This window comes from Botryllus schlosseri, chromosome 12 (assembly GCF_051294905.1).
Source record: "Botryllus schlosseri isolate E-star chromosome 12, Bs_hap1, whole genome shotgun sequence".
In the NCBI taxonomy this organism is placed as follows: Eukaryota; Metazoa; Chordata; class Ascidiacea; order Stolidobranchia; family Styelidae; genus Botryllus; species Botryllus schlosseri.
This window is the reverse complement of record NC_137247.1, coordinates 1,859,944-1,881,596: the sequence shown is the minus strand read 5'-3', so window position 1 is coordinate 1,881,596 and position 21,653 is coordinate 1,859,944. Positions and strand designations below refer to the sequence as shown.

Sequence of the window (21,653 nt, the reverse complement as noted above, 5' to 3'; positions counted from 1 at the left end):
TGTTGGGACATAGTGAATCTTCCACTGCATAGTGGCGTTTGCAACTGATGTGATAGTGAAGTTTGATGGATAGTTTAAGGCTTTCGGAGCAATTTAAGAGGGAATTTTCCCTTTATAACCTGAAAAGATATACGTGACTCTTATAAATCGTCAAATTAATAAAAAATCTAAAATGTCGCCGCAAGCCGCACAAAATGTTCTGGCGGGCCGCGTGTTTGAGACCTCTGCTCTAAACCTTTTCAGACACGCTCCTCTTTATGATAGTGAAAAATTTCGCGCCCCCTCCCCCTTATCATCATATCACAAAATCTAACTGGGATGCTAGCAACCACAACAGATTGTTTGATGGCATGTAAGGTTATGACTGGTAATGAGAGAATTCAAAATATGAAATCTGGTCTATACATAGATAAACACGCGGGAATTGGCGGTAAATCGCGGAAAACGCGAAAACGCGCCCCGTCAGATGCTTTCACGCCCCCAACGAGGGCGTGCCCCCCACCCCCGGTTGAGTACTAAAGGTTCAGTTGAATAACCTAGCTCCTGCAGAGCTGTCAAGTTCGTTAATTTGCCGATTCACGGACGGTCGGGCGAGACCGCTAAAAATATTTTTTTTGCAGTACACAGCAAGAAAACAATGCGGTGCGGGAATAATTGCCCCCCCAAAATCCAAACAGCATAGCGATAACACCCTTTCCCCTATATTCCGTGAAATACCATCCCCCCAAACCTCCTAGGTCAGAAAACTTGACCCAAGGCATTGCATAAAAATAACTCTTGGCGATTTTGCCAATATCAGTAGCCCATTGAAAATGTAGTTTTCGGCGGTCTGGGCTGGGTGTTTGTGGGATGGGGAACTATCTGAAATTTAAACGAGAGAATTAATAAAGCGATCTATTTACATATTGTATGGGCCAGGGATATATAGGGGTATATGGCAGGGGTAGCTAAACTTATTGCTTGGAAGCCATTGTGTCACAGATAACAGCAGTGGGATGCAGCCAACCCATCATATAGCCCCTTGCTATACAAGTCAAAGGGACTAGAGCCATACTAGAAATAGTTTATAGCATTTTTTTAAAATCACTCGTTATATTTTTATGAAACACTAGATAACAGTTCCAATATAAATTGGCATGAAAAATAGAGAAATGTTGCAAAAAAACATAGGAACCGTTTGGCATAGGTATAACAGCAAATATATAAGAACATTGCTTCTAGAATTTTGCACCGTTATATTCAGTTCCCAGTTCGCCGGAATACTTGGAGGTCTATGTGCAAAATTGTTCGTCGAATCTCACAGTAGTCTGGAGACCAAATCCCAAAGCGCAAAAGATGGCTCACCGGTAAGCATCTAAATGTTATATACACGATAAGAAGTCTTATGAAGTTAGCTCGCTGAAGCATATATGATTTGTGCTGTATCGCGATCCGTTTTATGTAGATAAGGACGTTATTATTCTTGCATAATTTACTGATAGATGAGTTGAATAGTACCTTAATATTGAATTGAACCCAAATATATTCGGATGACTCTCTTCAGGCCTTATCGTCAGCCTGCAGTGAGTATGCTACAGGAGGGTAAAATTTTTGATCAATCCAATAAATTGCATTACGGATGTAAAAGATGGCCCATAACTGGCCCATTACTATCATAAGCTGGTATTGATAATAAAACCTACTTCACGGTAACACTGCATAAATATGGCAAATTGTTTTAAAATGTTTATATGCCACATCACAACTGTCAGACGGCATCGTTTTGTTTTCACTATGGTCACCATTGGTAGCAAGTTAGTGTCTTCGACACCGACAAAGCAATAAAGTGCACGCGAATTTCAGGAAAAATTTCAGGAAAAGGCCACAGAAAATCTAATTGAAGATAAAAAATTTGAATACAGCTGAAAAAAGTACAATCATAATAACGTTTATTTACTCGAAATACCTCTCGTGCCTCTTATCAAGAGTTACCGGCTTGATAAAGGACATGAAACAGAGTCAAATTCAAAACCAAACGGCGTATCATGACAGGTTAATATGTAATACATAGAAAACATCAGTGAAAACATCTGCTCAGCGACGATGCAGATTACAAATTCAGACAAAGTAAAACAAGAAGTGTGATACGATTGTTGATTCACAATGTTTTTCCCAATTCTCTACTAGTTGCTGACGATTACCCCTGACGAGTATCAGCCGAAAATGTTCGGGTTCATTTTAATATGAATATATTATTCAGTTGTATATTGAAGTTTTGTACATCCAAGAAGCTCTTTAAAACAAGAAGTATGTGTGCTTGAGACTTGAAAAAAGTAGAAAAAAGAACAAATCTGGAATGTTGGATTGCATAGGGAAAAATTAAAAAAGAACGCGGACATACAACGGTAACACGCACAGAATGCTACGCTGTATAAACCTAGGGTTACCTTAGGGCTGGGCAAAATCGAGTACCTGAGTGATTCGATTCTGAATCACGTAATATCCTTCGAGTCGAGTCGAGTAATCGAGTATCACTCATTATGACGTCATAACAGAATGTAATACGTCAAAGTTCAAATATGTACAGTTTATGCCACCATAATAAATATAATTCCTGTTATCCGTCTCATAAAAGATACTTTGATATTTTTTCGACCATACCGATTTCATTCCACTGGGAGACAATGTTGTGGGATAATCATGACTTTGGAAATGTGCTACGTCCAGTAGCCTTTGTAGCTTTTCATCATATGCTTCGTATGGTACGATGCCGCCAATCAAGATTTCAAGGCTTCGAAGTGGGAATTAGTATCGAAACTATAATTCTCATTGATAAATTACCTTTCAGTGTTGAGAAGCGCATGATGGGTGAAACGACGAATGCCGTATTCCCGTCTTGAAATTTAATTTATCAACGAACTAATATTATACCTATTCAGGATTGAAATCAGGAACATTAATGACACGGAAGTTGTTCACAAGATACGTGTAACTCCAACAACTGCCTACAATCAGGTTTATACACAGACTGTCCATCCATGGTCTATGTTCACAGTAATGGTAAATATGCTTGATCCTGTTGATATATTTAGTAGGCATGGTCTGAACGTGAGGTTCACGTTTGCGTTCCGTGTGTGAACCTCAAAATTTAGAGGTGAACCTGGGTAGGTTCTGCACTGTGAACCCTTTTTCTATATTGCAATATTCCACGTCAATATAACATTTAAACACAAATTTATTGCACTTTAACTGCGGGCCACTCTATGCATGGCACTGCCCAGCAAACACAGTACAGACCAAAGATGTAGAAAAGCCGAGCCGATATAGTAGATATTAGATCTCGGCAGGTCGTAGAAAGGGGGATTTTGTGTCGACTCAATTCAACGTCTTTTCCATGTCCTTCAATAATGTAAATATTATGCAGATGCTACAGCCTTTAAACATGGTGAGTAGAATGTAGATCCTACGTTAGAAGAAGAAGATCCTGATATAATAACCTGTTTTCCACCACTATGGGCTTAACCTGATCACGGCTGCGTACACACACCACATTATTTACTACATATTAATCACATTTGTGATAATTTAATTTCAAACGAATTGGCAATAATGCCGTTGTAAAAAATAAAACGAACAAACGAACGAATGTCTTTAGAAAGAAAGTGAAAACAGTCCTTATCATCAGGTTTCATCTTCTGATGAGCCAGTTAAATAACCAGCATGCGGCCTTTTTTTTTCAACACCCTGCAGAAATAAAATGAAAATGATGATTAATAGCTAAGACATTCGTACTGCGAAAATGGCAGAGGTAGCGACTAACGAATGACTCCTACATTTTTTTCGCCCATACTTACTAAAATGGATTCGATTCTGAACTATTTCCACTCAAGTTTTCAAGTTTTATTATTATATTTTTTAATATTATATGACTAGAGAACTGACTTCAATCGTCACTTCTACTTGATTATCAAGATCAACGATGACTACTTCAGCACTCTTTGAAAACAGCCACTAACACAAAAAGAATTCTTGACTAAAATTTCTTCACATTCTGTCCAAAATGATCAATTCAACAATCCAAATGAATCAGTTATTTGGCAGCTAGTTGGAGAGATATATACTCAAGTCTAGAAAGTGGAATGATACTCTGCCTGGAAAGCTGAAGACCTAACAATATTGTGTACAGAGAACAAAACATTTGAGTGGCGGCACTGGTATAGACATTAATAAATTATTAGAATTGACAGCAAGATAACCAGCAAGACATTAAAATGAGAATTAGTGCAGTTTCTTAGGCTGTAGTGATACTCAGCCAGTAATTGACCTAGCAGAGAGCAAAACATTGTAAATAAAGCGAGCGAAACCTCCGACAAATGATACTATAAAATAGTATTTACGGTGACCGATTCTTTGTTTACTTATTAAAGTTGTGCTCACCGTAAGTACTATTTTATTCAAATCCAAATTTTTCGACAGCAATAACTCCGCTTTCACTGGTTGGAATTGAACCAAATTTGGTGAGCATCGTTTCTATAGACAGCCTAACACTTTCATGGGGTTAACAGAAAATCTTCACATTTTTTATTATTCATTTTTATATAATAAATAGGAACTTTCTTCTCTTGTAGCAAAGCGGATACTGGCTGGAATTGAACCAAATTTTGTTTGTAGGCTTAAATTAGGTAACCTAACAATTTTATCAAGTAGCCAGTACGATTTGAGAAAAAAAGTCATTTTTGAAGAGCCCTACTGTTCATGACCGTCCACGTTTAGAGTTGCATCTCAAAGATGCTAAAATAAGCCTAAATATAATCCAAGAAATACGATCGTCCACTTTGACTGACTGAATTTCTAAAAACACCTTGATAGCTTCCACATCTTACGTTTATATATACTGTCTGCTATCGGCACAACAAAGTAGGCCTATTTAAAAATAACAAAACAGATTCAACATACCACATCTCTTGCAAAGGCTTTTGCTTTCATTCAATTTGCCATCAAACCTCTTTAAATCCTCCTTTGTGGTGAGTTGCTTTGGAATTCTTCTAGGATCAATTCCGATATCGTTTTATCATATACAATCTATGGCGGAATAAAAGTTTCTGATAAGTTCTAAAACGAACCCAATTTTCCACACAAAAGTCAATTGCCACACGAAATGCCAAATGCTACGGTCTCATTTTACAAGGTATGGCGATGAAACGTAGTGGTACGTTCCATTATAGCTTAACACCAATGAATTGCGGGTTCGAGCGTGACACGTCGACTCCATAATTCCTACCGAAGTGTTGGCCGTTTATCTAGGCTCCTCCTCGCCATCTGATTCGCATAGCACTCGGCACTTGGTGAATTCGGCCGCACAAACTCGCCACTTGGTGAATTCGGCCCTCGGGAAATTTTGAAATGAAGTGTATTTACAGCTATTAATATGAATTATCAAACTAATAATAGTATTATCAAGTGATTCGTCAATCTTGTAAGGAGGTCAGGGCATCCGTAGATCGCGCAGTCACGGCGTGATTAGATCACGGATTGCGTAGCCACGGGAAATAACACAGCGCTCATATACCGACCACGCGCGGTCTGCTTGGAATCGATGGCGTGAGTCACGGGCCTGTGTCGTGTAAGTTTTGAGAAGATGGATCTTGGCGTTGTATGTGAGATCAAAACTGTGGAACATCAAGCGGCGCTTCTTCGTTTATCGATCACGACAAGCCAGTGTTCCTCATCAACAAATGTTTCGCATGATCACGTCAAAATAAATTATTTTTTGCCTTTGGAGAGACGATTCCACTCTGGGATTAGGGTGTCTCGATAACACGGTTGAAGGATCCCAAGATTACGAGATCTACCACGAGCCACGTCACGTTTAAATTTCCTTTTTGATACTGTTCATTCATATTAAATGCATTTCTAATGCGAAGGTGTTCTAGTGCCAATTCCTCCAAGGGCCGAGTTCACCAAGTGAAGAGCGTCGCGTTATTTCCCGCAATTACGCAATCTGTGATCTAATCACGCCGTGACTGTGTGATCTACGCATGCCCTGACCACCGTACAACATTGACAACCACTCAAAGTGCCAAGTTCACCGGCAAACATTCCAGTAACCAATCATGGTGACCGGTACTGCTACGAGATCTACCACGGCCGAATTCACCAAGTGCCGAGTTTGTGCGGCCGAATTCACTAAGTGCCGAGTTCACTGGTAATCGGGCAGATACGGAATAATAATTATAAGAACCGGCCTGGTGTAAAATGACCAGTGTAGTCGAACCACCACCATGAACACCACAAACAAACAAATAAACATCTAACATGGAAAAGAAATTACCTTTGCAGCCTTTGACAAACACAGTTACCATTGAAACCAGCAATTTAAGTCTTATTCGAAAGCAGAATAACAACTGTTTTAGTGGACATATCAAATCAAATGTTGGAAAGTTCATGTAAAATAGCTCAAAATATTATCTTACTGTGACCATATTCCATCAATATGGTCTGGCTAGCCAAATTCTCTGGGCCAACATAAACAAGCTGCGTTTGGTTTCAACGATTAATAATCTTGTCACTGGATTCGAGGTATAATTGCACTCAAATATCAAATTTTGCTCATTAATCAACATCAAGTTGAAAATGTCCATTCTTGCACCAACTTTTATAAAATCATGAATCAGTGTTCTACAGGAATGTATCTATATGACTTATATACCTAGAAAATTCAAGCATAAATATTATGATATACCGTAGGTATAGGTACCGGTAATTCAGATGCTTAAAGCGAATTATAGTGGTCTAATTTCACTAAATTAGAGCGAAATGCCAGCAATATAATTGTAATCTAATTCGGAAAAAACGGTTTAGCTCTAATTCTAACCTGGAAAAGCTTAAACTTTTCTATAGTTGTCTACACCTGTTTTGCAGAAAGTCAAACAGATCCAGGCGTCATATACTACAGGCAATTCGAAATACCCCATAAGCTATATGCTACTGCATATATACCTTTAACCCGCTACCTCAGTCAGTCACAATTCCTATATATCTACGGCATTTACCATACAGAAAGAGCGAACTATGCCTGGCTGCGACCTGTTGCGCGTCAAATCTTTGTATGGCGCGATAACGTAAAATTTGAATCGCCGAAATATTCTAGAAGTCACGCATCGATAATCATATTCCTAAACGTACAACATATCACTTATTTAGTTATTCTCTGAATAAAACTATTAGCCATACTCGTTGAACATGCGAGATTACCGAAAGAGCGAATATATATATAATGAAGATCATATATATCAGAAGAAAACAGAACTATTCGACCTTAGAGCAACAACACGAATATACAACACCGGTGACATCCTCACGCAATAAAACGAAGGGAGAACATTGTTTTCTAATAGATAGAACGAAGCTACCGCATGAGATCGAACAAAACCGGATAGAATTCATCGCGATTGAATGTACCGACAAAGTCATCCTTTCTACGTATTTTAGTCGTACCCTCGAGAGATAGAAAATTTGCATTATTAGGTTAACTACCGGATATAACGAAGCCTAATGCATGAGATGGAACAACACCGAGTATGAATTTATTCTGATTGAATATAACCACAAGACCATCCTACTACGTATTTTAGACATTCCCTCGACACTTAGAAAATCAGAACCTAATCGAGATGATCCCGGATGATCCTTTTACGGTTTTGTGTTTGCTGGGTGGCAGCATAAAACATATACACTGAACGAGGATGCAACTTGACAATCTCATAAACTTTACCTGTTGTATTACAAAAGTTTGCTCGAAATATCCAGCTTCCTGTTTGTGAATATTTAGTGACTCTCTGTTGTGAGCTTGACCCGTAATCGCAAAACAATCAGTGAAATTGATATCGTTGGCTGATGTAAATTATCATGCAAGCGTACAGGGCTCATCTCGATTTCATATGTTTATTGTATCATAAAAACTGAATCCGTGCGACTGGGGTGTTGGGCTGTTGGCTACTGCTGTATAACTTGTAAATGGGGTAATATCGGTACCCGTTTTGCACCCTGATCAATAAAAACGTGGCAACACTTAGAAGCAGAATACATTGTCCGGTCTGGTCTACACTCTAGACCAGAGGTCTCAAACTCAAATGTGCTCGCGGGCCAGTTTTCCAGTTTTGACGACGCCGCGGGCCGCAGCATGTATAGGGGTATTCTATGTCTTTCCAAGTAGGCCTTATTTGGCCGGAAGGAATTGTCCTATTGAAAGTGAGCCGATCCAGCGGACTGGCAGTAAACACACATCGTCAAAATGTGATTTATTCTTGTCTCCGTTTAGGCCTGGCACGAAAAGAATCATCACATTTATAACTATTTGAATAGAATTGTTGTTGTACTTGATATCAAGATAGATACCATACGGGCGGACTAATGTATAATGCCATCATAGAAGCTATCGGGTTATAATTTTGCAGCTACTATGAATATTTCGAATTTAACAGATTGATAATAGAGACTGATCTGATATCAAAACATTTCTAACTTGAGCATTGTAATTCCAATCCAGGATTCGGGTATAGGCCTACTTCTGATAAGTAGGCTATTAATCTCATGGCCAAATGTCTTCAAATATAGGAGCAGAAAAAATATAATATAAATATATTATTGAATGTGTCCTAGTGATTGAAATGTCGGAACGCCGAACGGCCCATTGTCGTTACATCGTTGGAGCGTACCACTACGGTACTCGGTACCTTTAAGTGGCCTTAATAACATGGTTTAGCGACCAAAGATGTAACTAACAGGTTGTAAATGGTTGCCATAACTACTTGCTTAGTTAGCGAAATACCAAGCTGCGACTTTCTGATCTATTACTCATCCCTGATAGTTTGTTGATTCCATGGTTCTAACAAATTCACGGCATTCCGAGTCACTCCAAGTCCACTCGAGTCATTTTCATTTTATTTTGCCATCGAGTTAGCCCGAGTCTGAGTAGGCTAATTCTAATAAAAGTCGCGGCCAAGTCCAACTAACAAATTTCGGTCACGAAACGTCTAAGGGTCAGATTTTGTCATCATAAATTGGAAATGTGGCGAGATCGTGAATCTTCCACTGCATGGTAGCGTTTACAATTGACGTGATAGTGAAGTTTGGTGAATAGTTTCAGGCTCTCGGAGCAATTTAAGAGAGAATTTTCACCTTATATCCTGAAAAGATATATGTGACACTTATATATTGTCAAATTAATAAAAATCTAAAATGTCGTCGCGGGCCGAACAAAATGCTCCGGTGGGCCGCGTGTTTGAGACCTCTGCTCTATACCATTAGGGCGCAAACTTATATTCCCTTGCAAGTCCTCGTCGAAATTGTTGGCAAAACGATGGAAGATATTGATTTTATGGAATCATTTTATCATTTGATTGCTTCAATTGATACATTTTGCGAAGTTACCAATGTCAGTTAGCCCAAGTACTTCAGCATTGTGGCATCATGTAGCCCGAGTCTTTGCTAGGTATCGTGTACTTTAATATATATCACTTCACTGAAATGCAGGGTTAGAATTAGGAATATGACGTCACGTTCACGTTCGCGTTCACACAGAACCTTCAAAAAGGCTCGCGTTCACACGAACCTAAACCTTTCATGGGTTCACATAGCGTTGCCATACGTCCGGAATTTCACTGAAAAATCTGCGTCCGGGAGGAATTTCTGAAATATGCCTAAATGTCCGGAATTTTGAAGGCTTGAAGCAGGCTCAAATGTTTTTCGTAAATCAACATAAGCAATTCTATCTTCAAGCAAATTTATGCTATTCAAAATTATTCTTGGCGCCTCCCGCGAGTTAATGAAACGTATAATGATATTAGTATGAGCACCAGGCACCACCCTCTCCAAAAATTGCAATCAAAAGTAACATAAATAACCATCATTTACTGAAATAACTCTGATTGTAATCGCCATTATAAGCTAACGGTAGTAGTATATAGGATCGGTCTGGGTGTGCCTGGGGCTCTTATGGGTGCGGTCGCATGCTAACGCGAAAACCGGGGGTGGCATGCTAACCTTTTTGACCCCCCCTCTCGGTCGCATGCTAACGTTTTCAGGTATAGGCTCCGGTCGCATGCTAACGTTTTCGGGTATAGGCGGCGGCGGCATGCTAACGTGAAAACTCGTGGTGACATGCTAATGTTTTTTGGTATACGTGCGGCGACACGCTAACGACGATGTGTCTGTCATGTATTCTTACGCGATATGTGGTGACTCGCCATGTGTTCTTATGGGTGCGGTCGTGATTCGTACTTTCAGACATTTCTCGCGTGGTGCTGAATAGTCACCAACAATAACCGCGCAAACGGAAACGTGGCTTGCAAGAGGATTTACGCAGTGCGTGCGACAGACGGCGATTCGAATATCAACAATAACTGCGTTCGCAAACTAACACTTCAAAAAGATGTGAAATATTTGTAAAATCCTACGATCGCTCACAAGATACCACTTCCGGCATATCGATCTATCGCTCAATACACAACCGAAGTTGAATTATAATTGAATGCGTAAATTTATCACCTCGGCATCAAAATTCGAAAACAACAACTTGATGCTTTATGTTCTCACTCTAATTTCATGATAAGTGTAATAAGTGTCGAATAACAGATACACCACCGGCGAGACTTGGATACCAACAAATTGTCACTTATTTCTATTCTAGCCGTAATCCTTTGTGAAGTTAACGCTTATTCAAAAAGGTGTGAAATATTTGCAAAACCCCGCGATCACTGACAAGATAATATCTCGGACATAACCATCTTTCACGACTTGGTGTCATAACCATACCGATCGCTCACGCGGTGAAATTTTAGTAATCAGTTTGTCACAGAACTTGATTTCGCTGGTAAGATTTAACAAGTAACGAATAACAGACCGCGGTAACTTGAATAGCGACAAATCGTCACTTATTTCCGCTTTAACCCTAATCCTCTGTGAAGTGAACGCTTATTCAAAAGGGTGTGATATAATTTTAAAATCCAACAACCACTCACCGGATAATGCTTCAGACATAACAATCCCTCATGTCCGCTCACAAGGTAATATTTCGGTAATTAGTTTGTCCCAGAACCGTCGCAGACAGTGATTCGAAAACCAACAATTTGTCACTTGCCCGCGATCGCTATATGTTTCACACCTCTCGAATAGTCGCTGACTTTAGTTGCGTGATAAGATCCATGAAAATATTCAATCAATGTGTTAGTTTGTCAATTCGAAATGAAACTTACTACACAAACCAAGTTGATTCGTATCTGAATGTGTTAATTCGGTACAACTCTAAATATTTTGAGAAATCTTTTCGCGATCTTTTGATTCGACCATTACTGACACCGACTTTCAGCCACATCGAATTATTCGCACATTCCACGCCGCTGTTTTCACACTTATAGAATCAATACCAACTATAATTCTACAAGAATCAAGAATCACAAGTATGTGCAATATACAGTTATTGTCTTTATCAACATGAAATCAAACTCTTAACAAAAACACGCATCTTATCACTCGTCAACTCTATCATGAAAATCCTTGAATCCTTATTATCAAAAAATGTTATAGCGCGGCGTCGGAATCCATTCGTGGGATGTACTAAAGGTAAATCCAGATAATCCAAAATGAAATATTTGGACTTTGACATATTCTGAATTGAAATAGATTGACAAACATGACTAACAACTTTCAACCCAGTCATATTTAGAGATTATACGCGCATTGATTCGAAACAAGTAATGAAACATTACAAATCTATTCGCGACCTGTCTTTACGTTTGTCAAAGAGAGTTTCAAAAATATTACCACTATGACATCTCAACATTTAACATCTTGCCATCAACAAAAGAGTAAAATACAAAAACCTTGTCAAGTCAATCCGTTTGTAACTCACCAAACCAAAGCAAAAAGTGTCCATACGAAAAGTAGACAAGACTACGCAAGTAATCACTACAACCCACAAACATATCATGTTCGGTTTTAGGCATATACCACCAACTCGTCTTTTTTGTTCAACTGTAAAAGTCGTTACTATGCCGCAAGACAAAGAAATTACTATGCGGTATATTTTGTAAGACAAAAGTAATTACTTCTCGGTGTCGGCGACTTGAAGTTAACATAATATATTTGAGTATACGACATTTGAAAGTATGACCATCGTAGTTTCTTACAATCGAACGCAGGTGTTATATCGAAAATTATCGTGATGTAAACATAAGGATTGTCACATTGATTTGACATATGAGATTTTGTAATAGTTGATCATTACTTTATTATTAAATTATTCGCGTTAATTAGACCCGGCGTTGTGGTAAAGGTTATTATGACAGCAACAAACTTTTCAGTACCGTTGTTATTAACATATTGAGTTGTAAAACTATGCGTGTCTGAAATGTTCTTGAATGGAAAATTATTCCGCCTCGGTACATATCACCCTGCGTATCGCGGATATCAGAAAATATTTTACAAATGTAATTGTCTCCACTAACCAAGACTAAAGATGAAACAACAATTTCGTTTGCTGATTAACAACCGGTACAATACTTTATCATCATAATCCGCGGTGAGAATTGAAACACTTTCGCGCATTACCCGGGATCAAGGTATCACACTAGGTGAATTGACATACCGCCGCTTGAATAATACCTAATCCGTTCGCACCATTTCACATACTTTGATCATTACAAAAGTAAATTGTGATATGTTTGTTAGATGCATACAATTCAGTTAGAAATGTCTGGTGCACAACAATAGTAATATCAAAAAAGTACTTGCTACACTGTTATTTGCTAAACGTGTTTTGCATTGTTGTTCATTTGTAGTATTGATTGAAATTGTTCTTGAACCCTCAAATAATAATTCCTGCCATGAAACCAAGTCGCTGAAAGTCGTTACCATCACGAAGATACAATGTGTACGATGCTTGTCAAATGTATCCTACCTGGCCAACAGAAAACAATTTTCACTCACTCGAAATGAAACCAATGTGATGGTCTCCATTCGATATGTTGTTTGTGTCAAATACTTTGCAATGAACACATTTGCGTGGTTGAGCTTTACATCATCAAGCTGTTATTTGTAAATCAAGATTTCGGTAAACTTGTAAATGTATCGTTTAACTAACCGACATTTAGTGATTGGGGAACATACCAGACGATACACATCCATCTCGAAATACTGCATTGATCTTAATTTCCATCATCGTGATAAGCGAAGTACATTTGTTTCGAATTCATAACAATAGGCTTTTTATGACATGATAAATTATTGACAAGTTCTGCTTAAAAGATTGGTTGCATATCACTAAAAATAATATACCACACATATTATTACTGTTACTCCATTCATCGGTATTTTTTCCGTTGTCGATTTTCAAACGAGTAAAATTTATTACTTGAGTTGCTCTGCTTACTATATTTAAATCTAAACTCGCCCGTCTTTCAACAACAAACAATGTTAAAAAAGTATGCAATCAAACACAACAAGTTTTACGATACCAATTATTATCCCCACATAACCCATTTCTTACCGAAGACATATGAAATATATTCATGTTACACGAAAATATTCGCTCATGCTACAAACCTGTACAATGGTTGGTGCTTTCAAACTGTTTCGACACCTCAAGAACTTTATTGTCTGAATGGTTGTTCATGTATCGTAATAATCAAGTAGTTCGACACAGAACTAGTATTAACAGAAACACCAGAGTTGTTTACACAAAAGTTTGTATGTGTACACTATACGAATACCATGTGTAAGTCCAGCACAATTGTGTGGTATCCATACGAGTTTAGTTAACACAATTTACGACACCGAGGTCGCCTCATCTTTCGTAAGACAACAAACCAAGGCTTCAGGATATGTCCATGTCATAGCAATAAATCAGCTACTCCAACAACAGAGTACATATGTTTTCTAGTTACGGTGCTTACATCTTACACACAAATCGACCTACTTTGCTAACGAAAAGTGCTGAGTCATCAAGCGATTGCCCTAGCAACAAAACAGCTAAACGTACTATCATACAAAATGGCCGTTATAGTCACCAACGGTACATGGTACAAGTAACAAGTCTCGAGAATTCAGTTATTCAAAAAACGCGAAAGTGTTTCTATGCCAAGTCGTTATGTTGACGAAAGCGTATATTGTAGTATTATGATCGATTTGCATTCGTTGGTCACAAAATGTCACTACTCTAAATAATTATTTTTCACTCAAACACAAACGCATACTTGTCACCAATCGTTTTCATCAAGCACGAGTTCAAGAAACCTGCTACGACATGAATTCCGATTTAGTTTTACAAATATTTTATAATTGTTTGTATTAACACTATATCAATGTCATCAAGTTGAGTGTTTACGATATTAGTGTGCAGGTGTGTGTGTCATACTTGGAGGATCCGTATTACAATTGACTCGAATTGACTAAATGTAAGAAGGGTTGAAATGTTTCGAATCGATTCATAAGTGGTCTTCGTTGCGGTTTTCGTCGGACATACAGCACGAACTAACTGTAGACTCCTCTCTGTTGTGCAGCTACTCGGTAATCGAAATGCATTAACATGTAAACAACGATCTTGTTTCGTCACACCAAAAATATGTTCACTATCGCGATACTCTGCACAAGACGTGCATAGCCTTTTCACACTCGTAATAGTATACCAACGTCAAGCGATAACGTTTAACAAGACCAACGACACTGAACCCACGACGTTTACCTATGTAAAATTACCACTTTCACTTGTCAGTCCATCGTTTACCTGACTAAACATATTATTTTCCTTTGGAGATCTGACGTTTACCCAGAGTAAGAAACCATTTTCACTTGTAAATATATTTTTCCTTGGCTAACAAACCTTTTTTCACTTGGAAACATATTTTTTCTCTGGGTAACAAACCTTTTTCACTTGGAAATATATTTTTTGCTCTGGTTAACAAACCTTTTTTCACTTGGAAATATATTTTTTCTCTGGGTAACAAACCTTTTTCACTTGGAAATATATTTTTTCTCTGGTTAACAAACCTTTTTCACTTGGAAATATATTTTTTCTCTGGTTAACAAACCTTTTTCACTTGGAAATATATTTTTTCTCTGGTTAACAAACCTTTTCCCCTGAGCAGCAAACCATTTTCACTTGGAAATATATTTTTTCCCTGAGCAACAAACCATTTCACTCGGCGGGTCGTCGTTTACCTGAATAAAAATATCATTTTCCTTTGGAGATCTGGCGTTTATCCATTGTAACTATACATTTTCACTTGGAAATCTGTCGTTTACCTGAGTACCAATACCGTTTTCACTTGGAAATATATCTTTTCCCTGGGTAACAATACCATTTTCGTTTTGAAAACTGACAACCACACCGGTCAATTTGATATTTTTTGTATATTGTTACAAAAGACAGCAACGAAAAATACACCAACAACGACTCCGATACATTTGTCTAATCAAATATTCACTCGCTCTGATGCATCCCATCAAAATCATTGGTTACTCACATACAATAACAATGTGCTGTTGTACATCGACATGTATGTTTTCGGAATTGGTGAATAAAGGGGTTTCCGATATGTCCGTGATGTCCGGGTTCGTGCTTTGGATTTTCCAGAGTCAAAACGTCTGAATAAAACACCTCCTCGACTTTGGTAACTGGTTGATACACGGATAATGGTGTTCAAAAAACGGCTGAATTTATGTTCCCCATCGCGCTAACAACTCCAGGTTACTTGTGAGTTTCCTCAGGTCTGTTTACTATATTGTGGCTTTACTGGTCAATACATGTCGCTCCAGTCAGGTGAAACCGGATCACTAATATGAGAAAGTGTGTGGGGCCTGATCCGGATATTCACTCATGAACCAACGACCAATATCCAAGTAAACATGTTACAGACAGTGTTTTGTCTCCATGAAAAATACCAATGCATACACCATCACATCAAGTACGTCACGATTGTCCACAAGTATTCGCGTAAACGAGGTGTATATACAATGTGTCGATGCACAAACATCATGGGACACAAATTCACGTTCTCAAGTCTCATCATGCGCCGACTCTGTATATTCAATGTGGGCATAGATGACTTGGAGACAGGCAACCATCCATATTCGGACGTAACATGGTCTTAGTATGAACCACCTCCACCCAACTTGTTAAAAATGAATCTCACCCGAGTACAGCCCTTTCCCGGGTTCACACCTTGATTTTGCAAGATTATCCGTATTTTCAAGTAGACTTGTATCGTGATCCAGACCTCGACATATAGTAAAATCGGGTTGCGTAACTCGTTCAATCCCTCCACGTATTGTTCGTCCTAATCTGCGAACTTTTTCGCTGAGACCGCAGTGTTTCACTCGGTTTAATGTATTTGGCGATCACCATCGTTATCAATCTTTCACGCGATGAATATGTCGGATGTTGCTACGCCCACATAACGACTACAGATAAACATCGTAAGCAGTGACTCCGGATTGAAATCGTAAACACGGATTATGTGTATGTATGAATCTCTAGTTCAATTACGATTTGATAATGTAATCCAAAGTGTGGCTCTGTGGGTTGAAGACTGATTTCGTGTTAATCACACCGCAAGAGGGTGCTATCTCGTAGTTCTACATGTCGTTATAAAACGCAGTTGGAAACTTTTGGTCTAGTTGATCCAGCTACGTATTGAAACGGGGCACCCACGCTACCTGACCATATCCACGAATAAATATGGGACTACGCGTAACTGTCCATAGATTCCTCTGGCCCCACGCCGTGGTTTTACGACACAGACGAGACGCAGCAGTGGAAATATTGAAAATGAAAAACGATACCTTGGTGACATTTGATTTGGATTTTACACCTGATGAACCATACACTCGATTGGTACATTGGGATGACAACTCTATCGTCGAGGTCGAGGGAAAAGAAATGTACAGATTTGTTGGTGTTGTGGATATTCAGCGAAAATCAGGGTATATGGTTGTGTATGGTTCACATATTTGACTGAGAATATATCGGTATGCATAATGCACTGTCTGTTGTATCATGCCGTGTGTCATCTATGCCCACATTGAATGTACAGAGTCGGCGCATGATGAGACTTGAGAACGTGAATTTGTGTCCCATGATGTTTGTGCATCGACACATTGTATATACACCTCGTTTACGCGAATACTTGTGGACAATCGTGACGTACTTGATGTGATGGTGTATGCATTGGTATTTTTCATGGAGACAAAACACTGTCTGTAACATGTTTACTTGGATATTGGTCGTTGGTTCATGAGTGAATATCCGGATCAGGCCCCACACACTTTCTCATATTAGTGATCCGGTTTCACCTGACTGGAGCGACATGTATTGACCAGTAAAGCCACAATATAGTAAACAGACCTGAGGAAACTCACAAGTAACCTGGAGTTGTTAGCGCGATGGGGAACATAAATTCAGCCGTTTTTTGAACACCATTATCCGTGTATCAACCAGTTACCAAAGTCGAGGAGGTGTTTTATTCAGACGTTTTGACTCTGGAAAATCCAAAGCACGAACCCGGACATCACGGACATATCGGAAACCCCTTTATTCACCAATTCCGAAAACATACATGTCGATGTACAACAGCACATTGTTATTGTATGTGAGTAACCAATGATTTTGATGGGATGCATCAGAGCGAGTGAATATTTGATTAGACAAATGTATCGGAGTCGTTGTTGGTGTATTTTTCGTTGCTGTCTTTTGTAACAATATACAAAAAATATCAAATTGACCGGTGTGGTTGTCAGTTTTCAAAACGAAAATGGTATTGTTACCCAGGGAAAAGATATATTTCCAAGTGAAAACGGTATTGGTACTCAGGTAAACGACAGATTTCCAAGTGAAAATGTATAGTTACAATGGATAAACGTCAGATCTCCAAAGGAAAATGATATTTTTATTCAGGTAAACGACGACCCGCCGAGTGAAATGGTTTGTTGCTCATGGAAAAAATATATTTCCAAGTGAAAATGGTTTGCTGCTCAGGGGAAAAGGTTTGTTAACCAGAGAAAAAATATATTTCCAAGTGAAAAAGGTTTGTTAACCAGAGAAAAAATATATTTCCAAGTGAAAAAGGTTTGTTACCCAGAGAAAAAATATATTTCCAAGTGAAAAAGGTTTGTTACCCAGAGAAAAAATATATTTCCAAGTGAAAAAAGGTTTGTTAACCAGAGAAAAAATATATTTCCAAGTGAAAAAGGTTTGTTACCCAGAGAAAAAATATATTTCCAAGTGAAAAAAGGTTTGTTAGCCAAGGAAAAATATATTTACAAGTGAAAATGGTTTCTTACTCTGGGTAAACGTCAGATCTCCAAAGGAAAATAATATGTTTAGTCAGGTAAACGATGGACTGACAAGTGAAAGTGGTAATTTTACATAGGTAAACGTCGTGGGTTCAGTGTCGTTGGTCTTGTTAAACGTTATCGCTTGACGTTGGTATACTATTACGAGTGTGAAAAGGCTATGCACGTCTTGTGCAGAGTATCGCGATAGTGAACATATTTTTGGTGTGACGAAACAAGATCGTTGTTTACATGTTAATGCATTTCGATTACCGAGTAGCTGCACAACAGAGAGGAGTCTACAGTTAGTTCGTGCTGTATGTCCGACGAAAACCGCAACGAAGACCACTTATGAATCGATTCGAAACATTTCAACCCTTCTTACATTTAGTCAATTCGAGTCAATTGTAATACGGATCCTCCAAGTATGACACACACACCTGCACACTAATATCGTAAACACTCAACTTGATGACATTGATATAGTGTTAATACAAACAATTATAAAATATTTGTAAAACTAAATCGGAATTCATGTCGTAGCAGGTTTCTTGAACTCGTGCTTGATGAAAACGATTGGTGACAAGTATGCGTTTGTGTTTGAGTGAAAAATAATTATTTAGAGTAGTGACATTTTGTGACCAACGAATGCAAATCGATCATAATACTACAATATACGCTTTCGTCAACATAACGACTTGGCATAGAAACACTTTCGCGTTTTTTGAATAACTGAATTCTCGAGACTTGTTACTTGTACCATGTACCGTTGGTGACTATAACGGCCATTTTGTATGATAGTACGTTTAGCTGTTTTGTTGCTAGGGCAATCGCTTGATGACTCAGCACTTTTCGTTAGCAAAGTAGGTCGATTTGTGTGTAAGATGTAAGCACCGTAACTAGAAAACATATGTACTCTGTTGTTGGAGTAGCTGATTTATTGCTATGACATGGACATATCCTGCAACCTTGGTTTGTTGTCTTACGAAAGATGAGGCGACCTCGGTGTCGTAAATTGTGTTAACTAAACTCGTATGGATACCACACAATTGTGCTGGACTTACACATGGTATTCGTATAGTGTACACATACAAACTTTTGTGTAAACAACTCTGGTGTTTCTGTTAATACTAGTTCTGTGTTGAACTACTTGATTATTACGATACATGAACAACCATTCAGACAATAAAGTTCTTGAGGTGTCGAAACAGTTTGAAAGCACCAACCATTGTACAGGTTTGTAGCATGAGCGAATATTTTCGTGTAACATGAATATATTTCATATGTCTTCGGTAAGAAATGGGTTATGTGGGGATAATAATTGGTATCGTAAAACTTGTTGTGTTTGATTGCATACTTTTTTAACATTGTTTGTTGTTGAAAGACGGGCGAGTTTAGATTTAAATATAGTAAGCAGAGCAACTCAAGTAATAAATTTTACTCGTTTGAAAATCGACAACGGAAAAAATACCGATGAATGGAGTAACAGTAATAATATGTGTGGTATATTATTTTTAGTGATATGCAACCAATCTTTTAAGCAGAACTTGTCAATAATTTATCATGTCATAAAAAGCCTATTGTTATGAATTCGAAACAAATGTACTTCGCTTATCACGATGATGGAAATTAAGATCAATGCAGTATTTCGAGATGGATGTGTATCGTCTGGTATGTTCCCCAATCACTAAATGTCGGTTAGTTAAACGATACATTTACAAGTTTACCGAAATCTTGATTTACAAATAACAGCTTGATGATGTAAAGCTCAACCACGCAAATGTGTTCATTGCAAAGTATTTGACACAAACAACATATCGAATGGAGACCATCACATTGGTTTCATTTCGAGTGAGTGAAAATTGTTTTCTGTTGGCCAGGTAGGATACATTTGACAAGCATCGTACACATTGTATCTTCGTGATGGTAACGACTTTCAGCGACTTGGTTTCATGGCAGGAATTATTATTTGAGGGTTCAAGAACAATTTCAATCAATACTACAAATGAACAACAATGCAAAACACGTTTAGCAAATAACAGTGTAGCAAGTACTTTTTTGATATTACTATTGTTGTGCACCAGACATTTCTAACTGAATTGTATGCATCTAACAAACATATCACAATTTACTTTTGTAATGATCAAAGTATGTGAAATGGTGCGAACGGATTAGGTATTATTCAAGCGGCGGTATGTCAATTCACCTAGTGTGATACCTTGATCCCGGGTAATGCGCGAAAGTGTTTCAATTCTCACCGCGGATTATGATGATAAAGTATTGTACCGGTTGTTAATCAGCAAACGAAATTGTTGTTTCATCTTTAGTCTTGGTTAGTGGAGACAATTACATTTGTAAAATATTTTCTGATATCCGCGATACGCAGGGTGATATGTACCGAGGCGGAATAATTTTCCATTCAAGAACATTTCAGACACGCATAGTTTTACAACTCAATATGTTAATAACAACGGTACTGAAAAGTTTGTTGCTGTCATAATAACCTTTACCACAACGCCGGGTCTAATTAACGCGAATAATTTAATAATAAAGTAATGATCAACTATTACAAAATCTCATATGTCAAATCAATGTGACAATCCTTATGTTTACATCACGATAATTTTCGATATAACACCTGCGTTCGATTGTAAGAAACTACGATGGTCATACTTTCAAATGTCGTATACTCAAATATATTATGTTAACTTCAAGTCGCCGACACCGAGAAGTAATTACTTTTGTCTTACAAAATATACCGCATAGTAATTTCTTTGTCTTGCGGCATAGTAACGACTTTTACAGTTGAACAAAAAAGACGAGTTGGTGGTATATGCCTAAAACCGAACATGATATGTTTGTGGGTTGTAGTGATTACTTGCGTAGTCTTGTCTACTTTTCGTATGGACACTTTTTGCTTTGGTTTGGTGAGTTACAAACGGATTGACTTGACAAGGTTTTTGTATTTTACTCTTTTGTTGATGGCAAGATGTTAAATGTTGAGATGTCATAGTGGTAATATTTTTGAAACTCTCTTTGACAAACGTAAAGACAGGTCGCGAATAGAGTTGTAATGTTTCATTACTTGTTTCGAATCAATGCGCGTATAATCTCTAAATATGACTGGGTTGAAAGTTGTTAGTCATGTTTGTCAATCTATTTCAATTCAGAATATGTCAAAGTCCAAATATTTCATTTTGGATTATCTGGATTTACCTTTAGTACATCCCACGAATGGATTCCGACGCCGCGCTATAACATTTTTTGATAATAAGGATTCAAGGATTTTCATGATAGAGTTGACGAGTGATAAGATGCGTGTTTTTGTTAAGAGTTTGATTTCATGT

The 21,653-nt window shown here is 38.0% G+C and overlaps 2 protein-coding genes across 2 annotated transcripts in view; one reads left to right on the top strand and one right to left on the bottom strand.

Annotated features, from left to right (window-relative positions):
* Positions 1 to 21,653, top strand: part of LOC145452896 (uncharacterized) — a 172,899-nt gene that overhangs the window by 24,092 nt on the left and 127,154 nt on the right. The window contains exons 8-9 of the mRNA XM_080331023.1: positions 1,244 to 1,346; positions 2,919 to 3,039. Coding sequence (XP_080187149.1) covers positions 1,244 to 1,346; positions 2,919 to 3,039 — 224 coding nt within the window. The remainder of the gene's footprint in view (positions 1 to 1,243; positions 1,347 to 2,918; positions 3,040 to 21,653) is intronic.
* The window catches only part of LOC145452907 (macrophage mannose receptor 1-like), a 448,907-nt gene continuing 431,790 nt past the window's right edge, over positions 4,537 to 21,653 (bottom strand). The window contains exon 9 of the mRNA XM_080331042.1: positions 4,537 to 5,061. Coding sequence (XP_080187168.1) covers positions 5,051 to 5,061 — 11 coding nt within the window. The 3' untranslated portion in view covers positions 4,537 to 5,050. The remainder of the gene's footprint in view (positions 5,062 to 21,653) is intronic.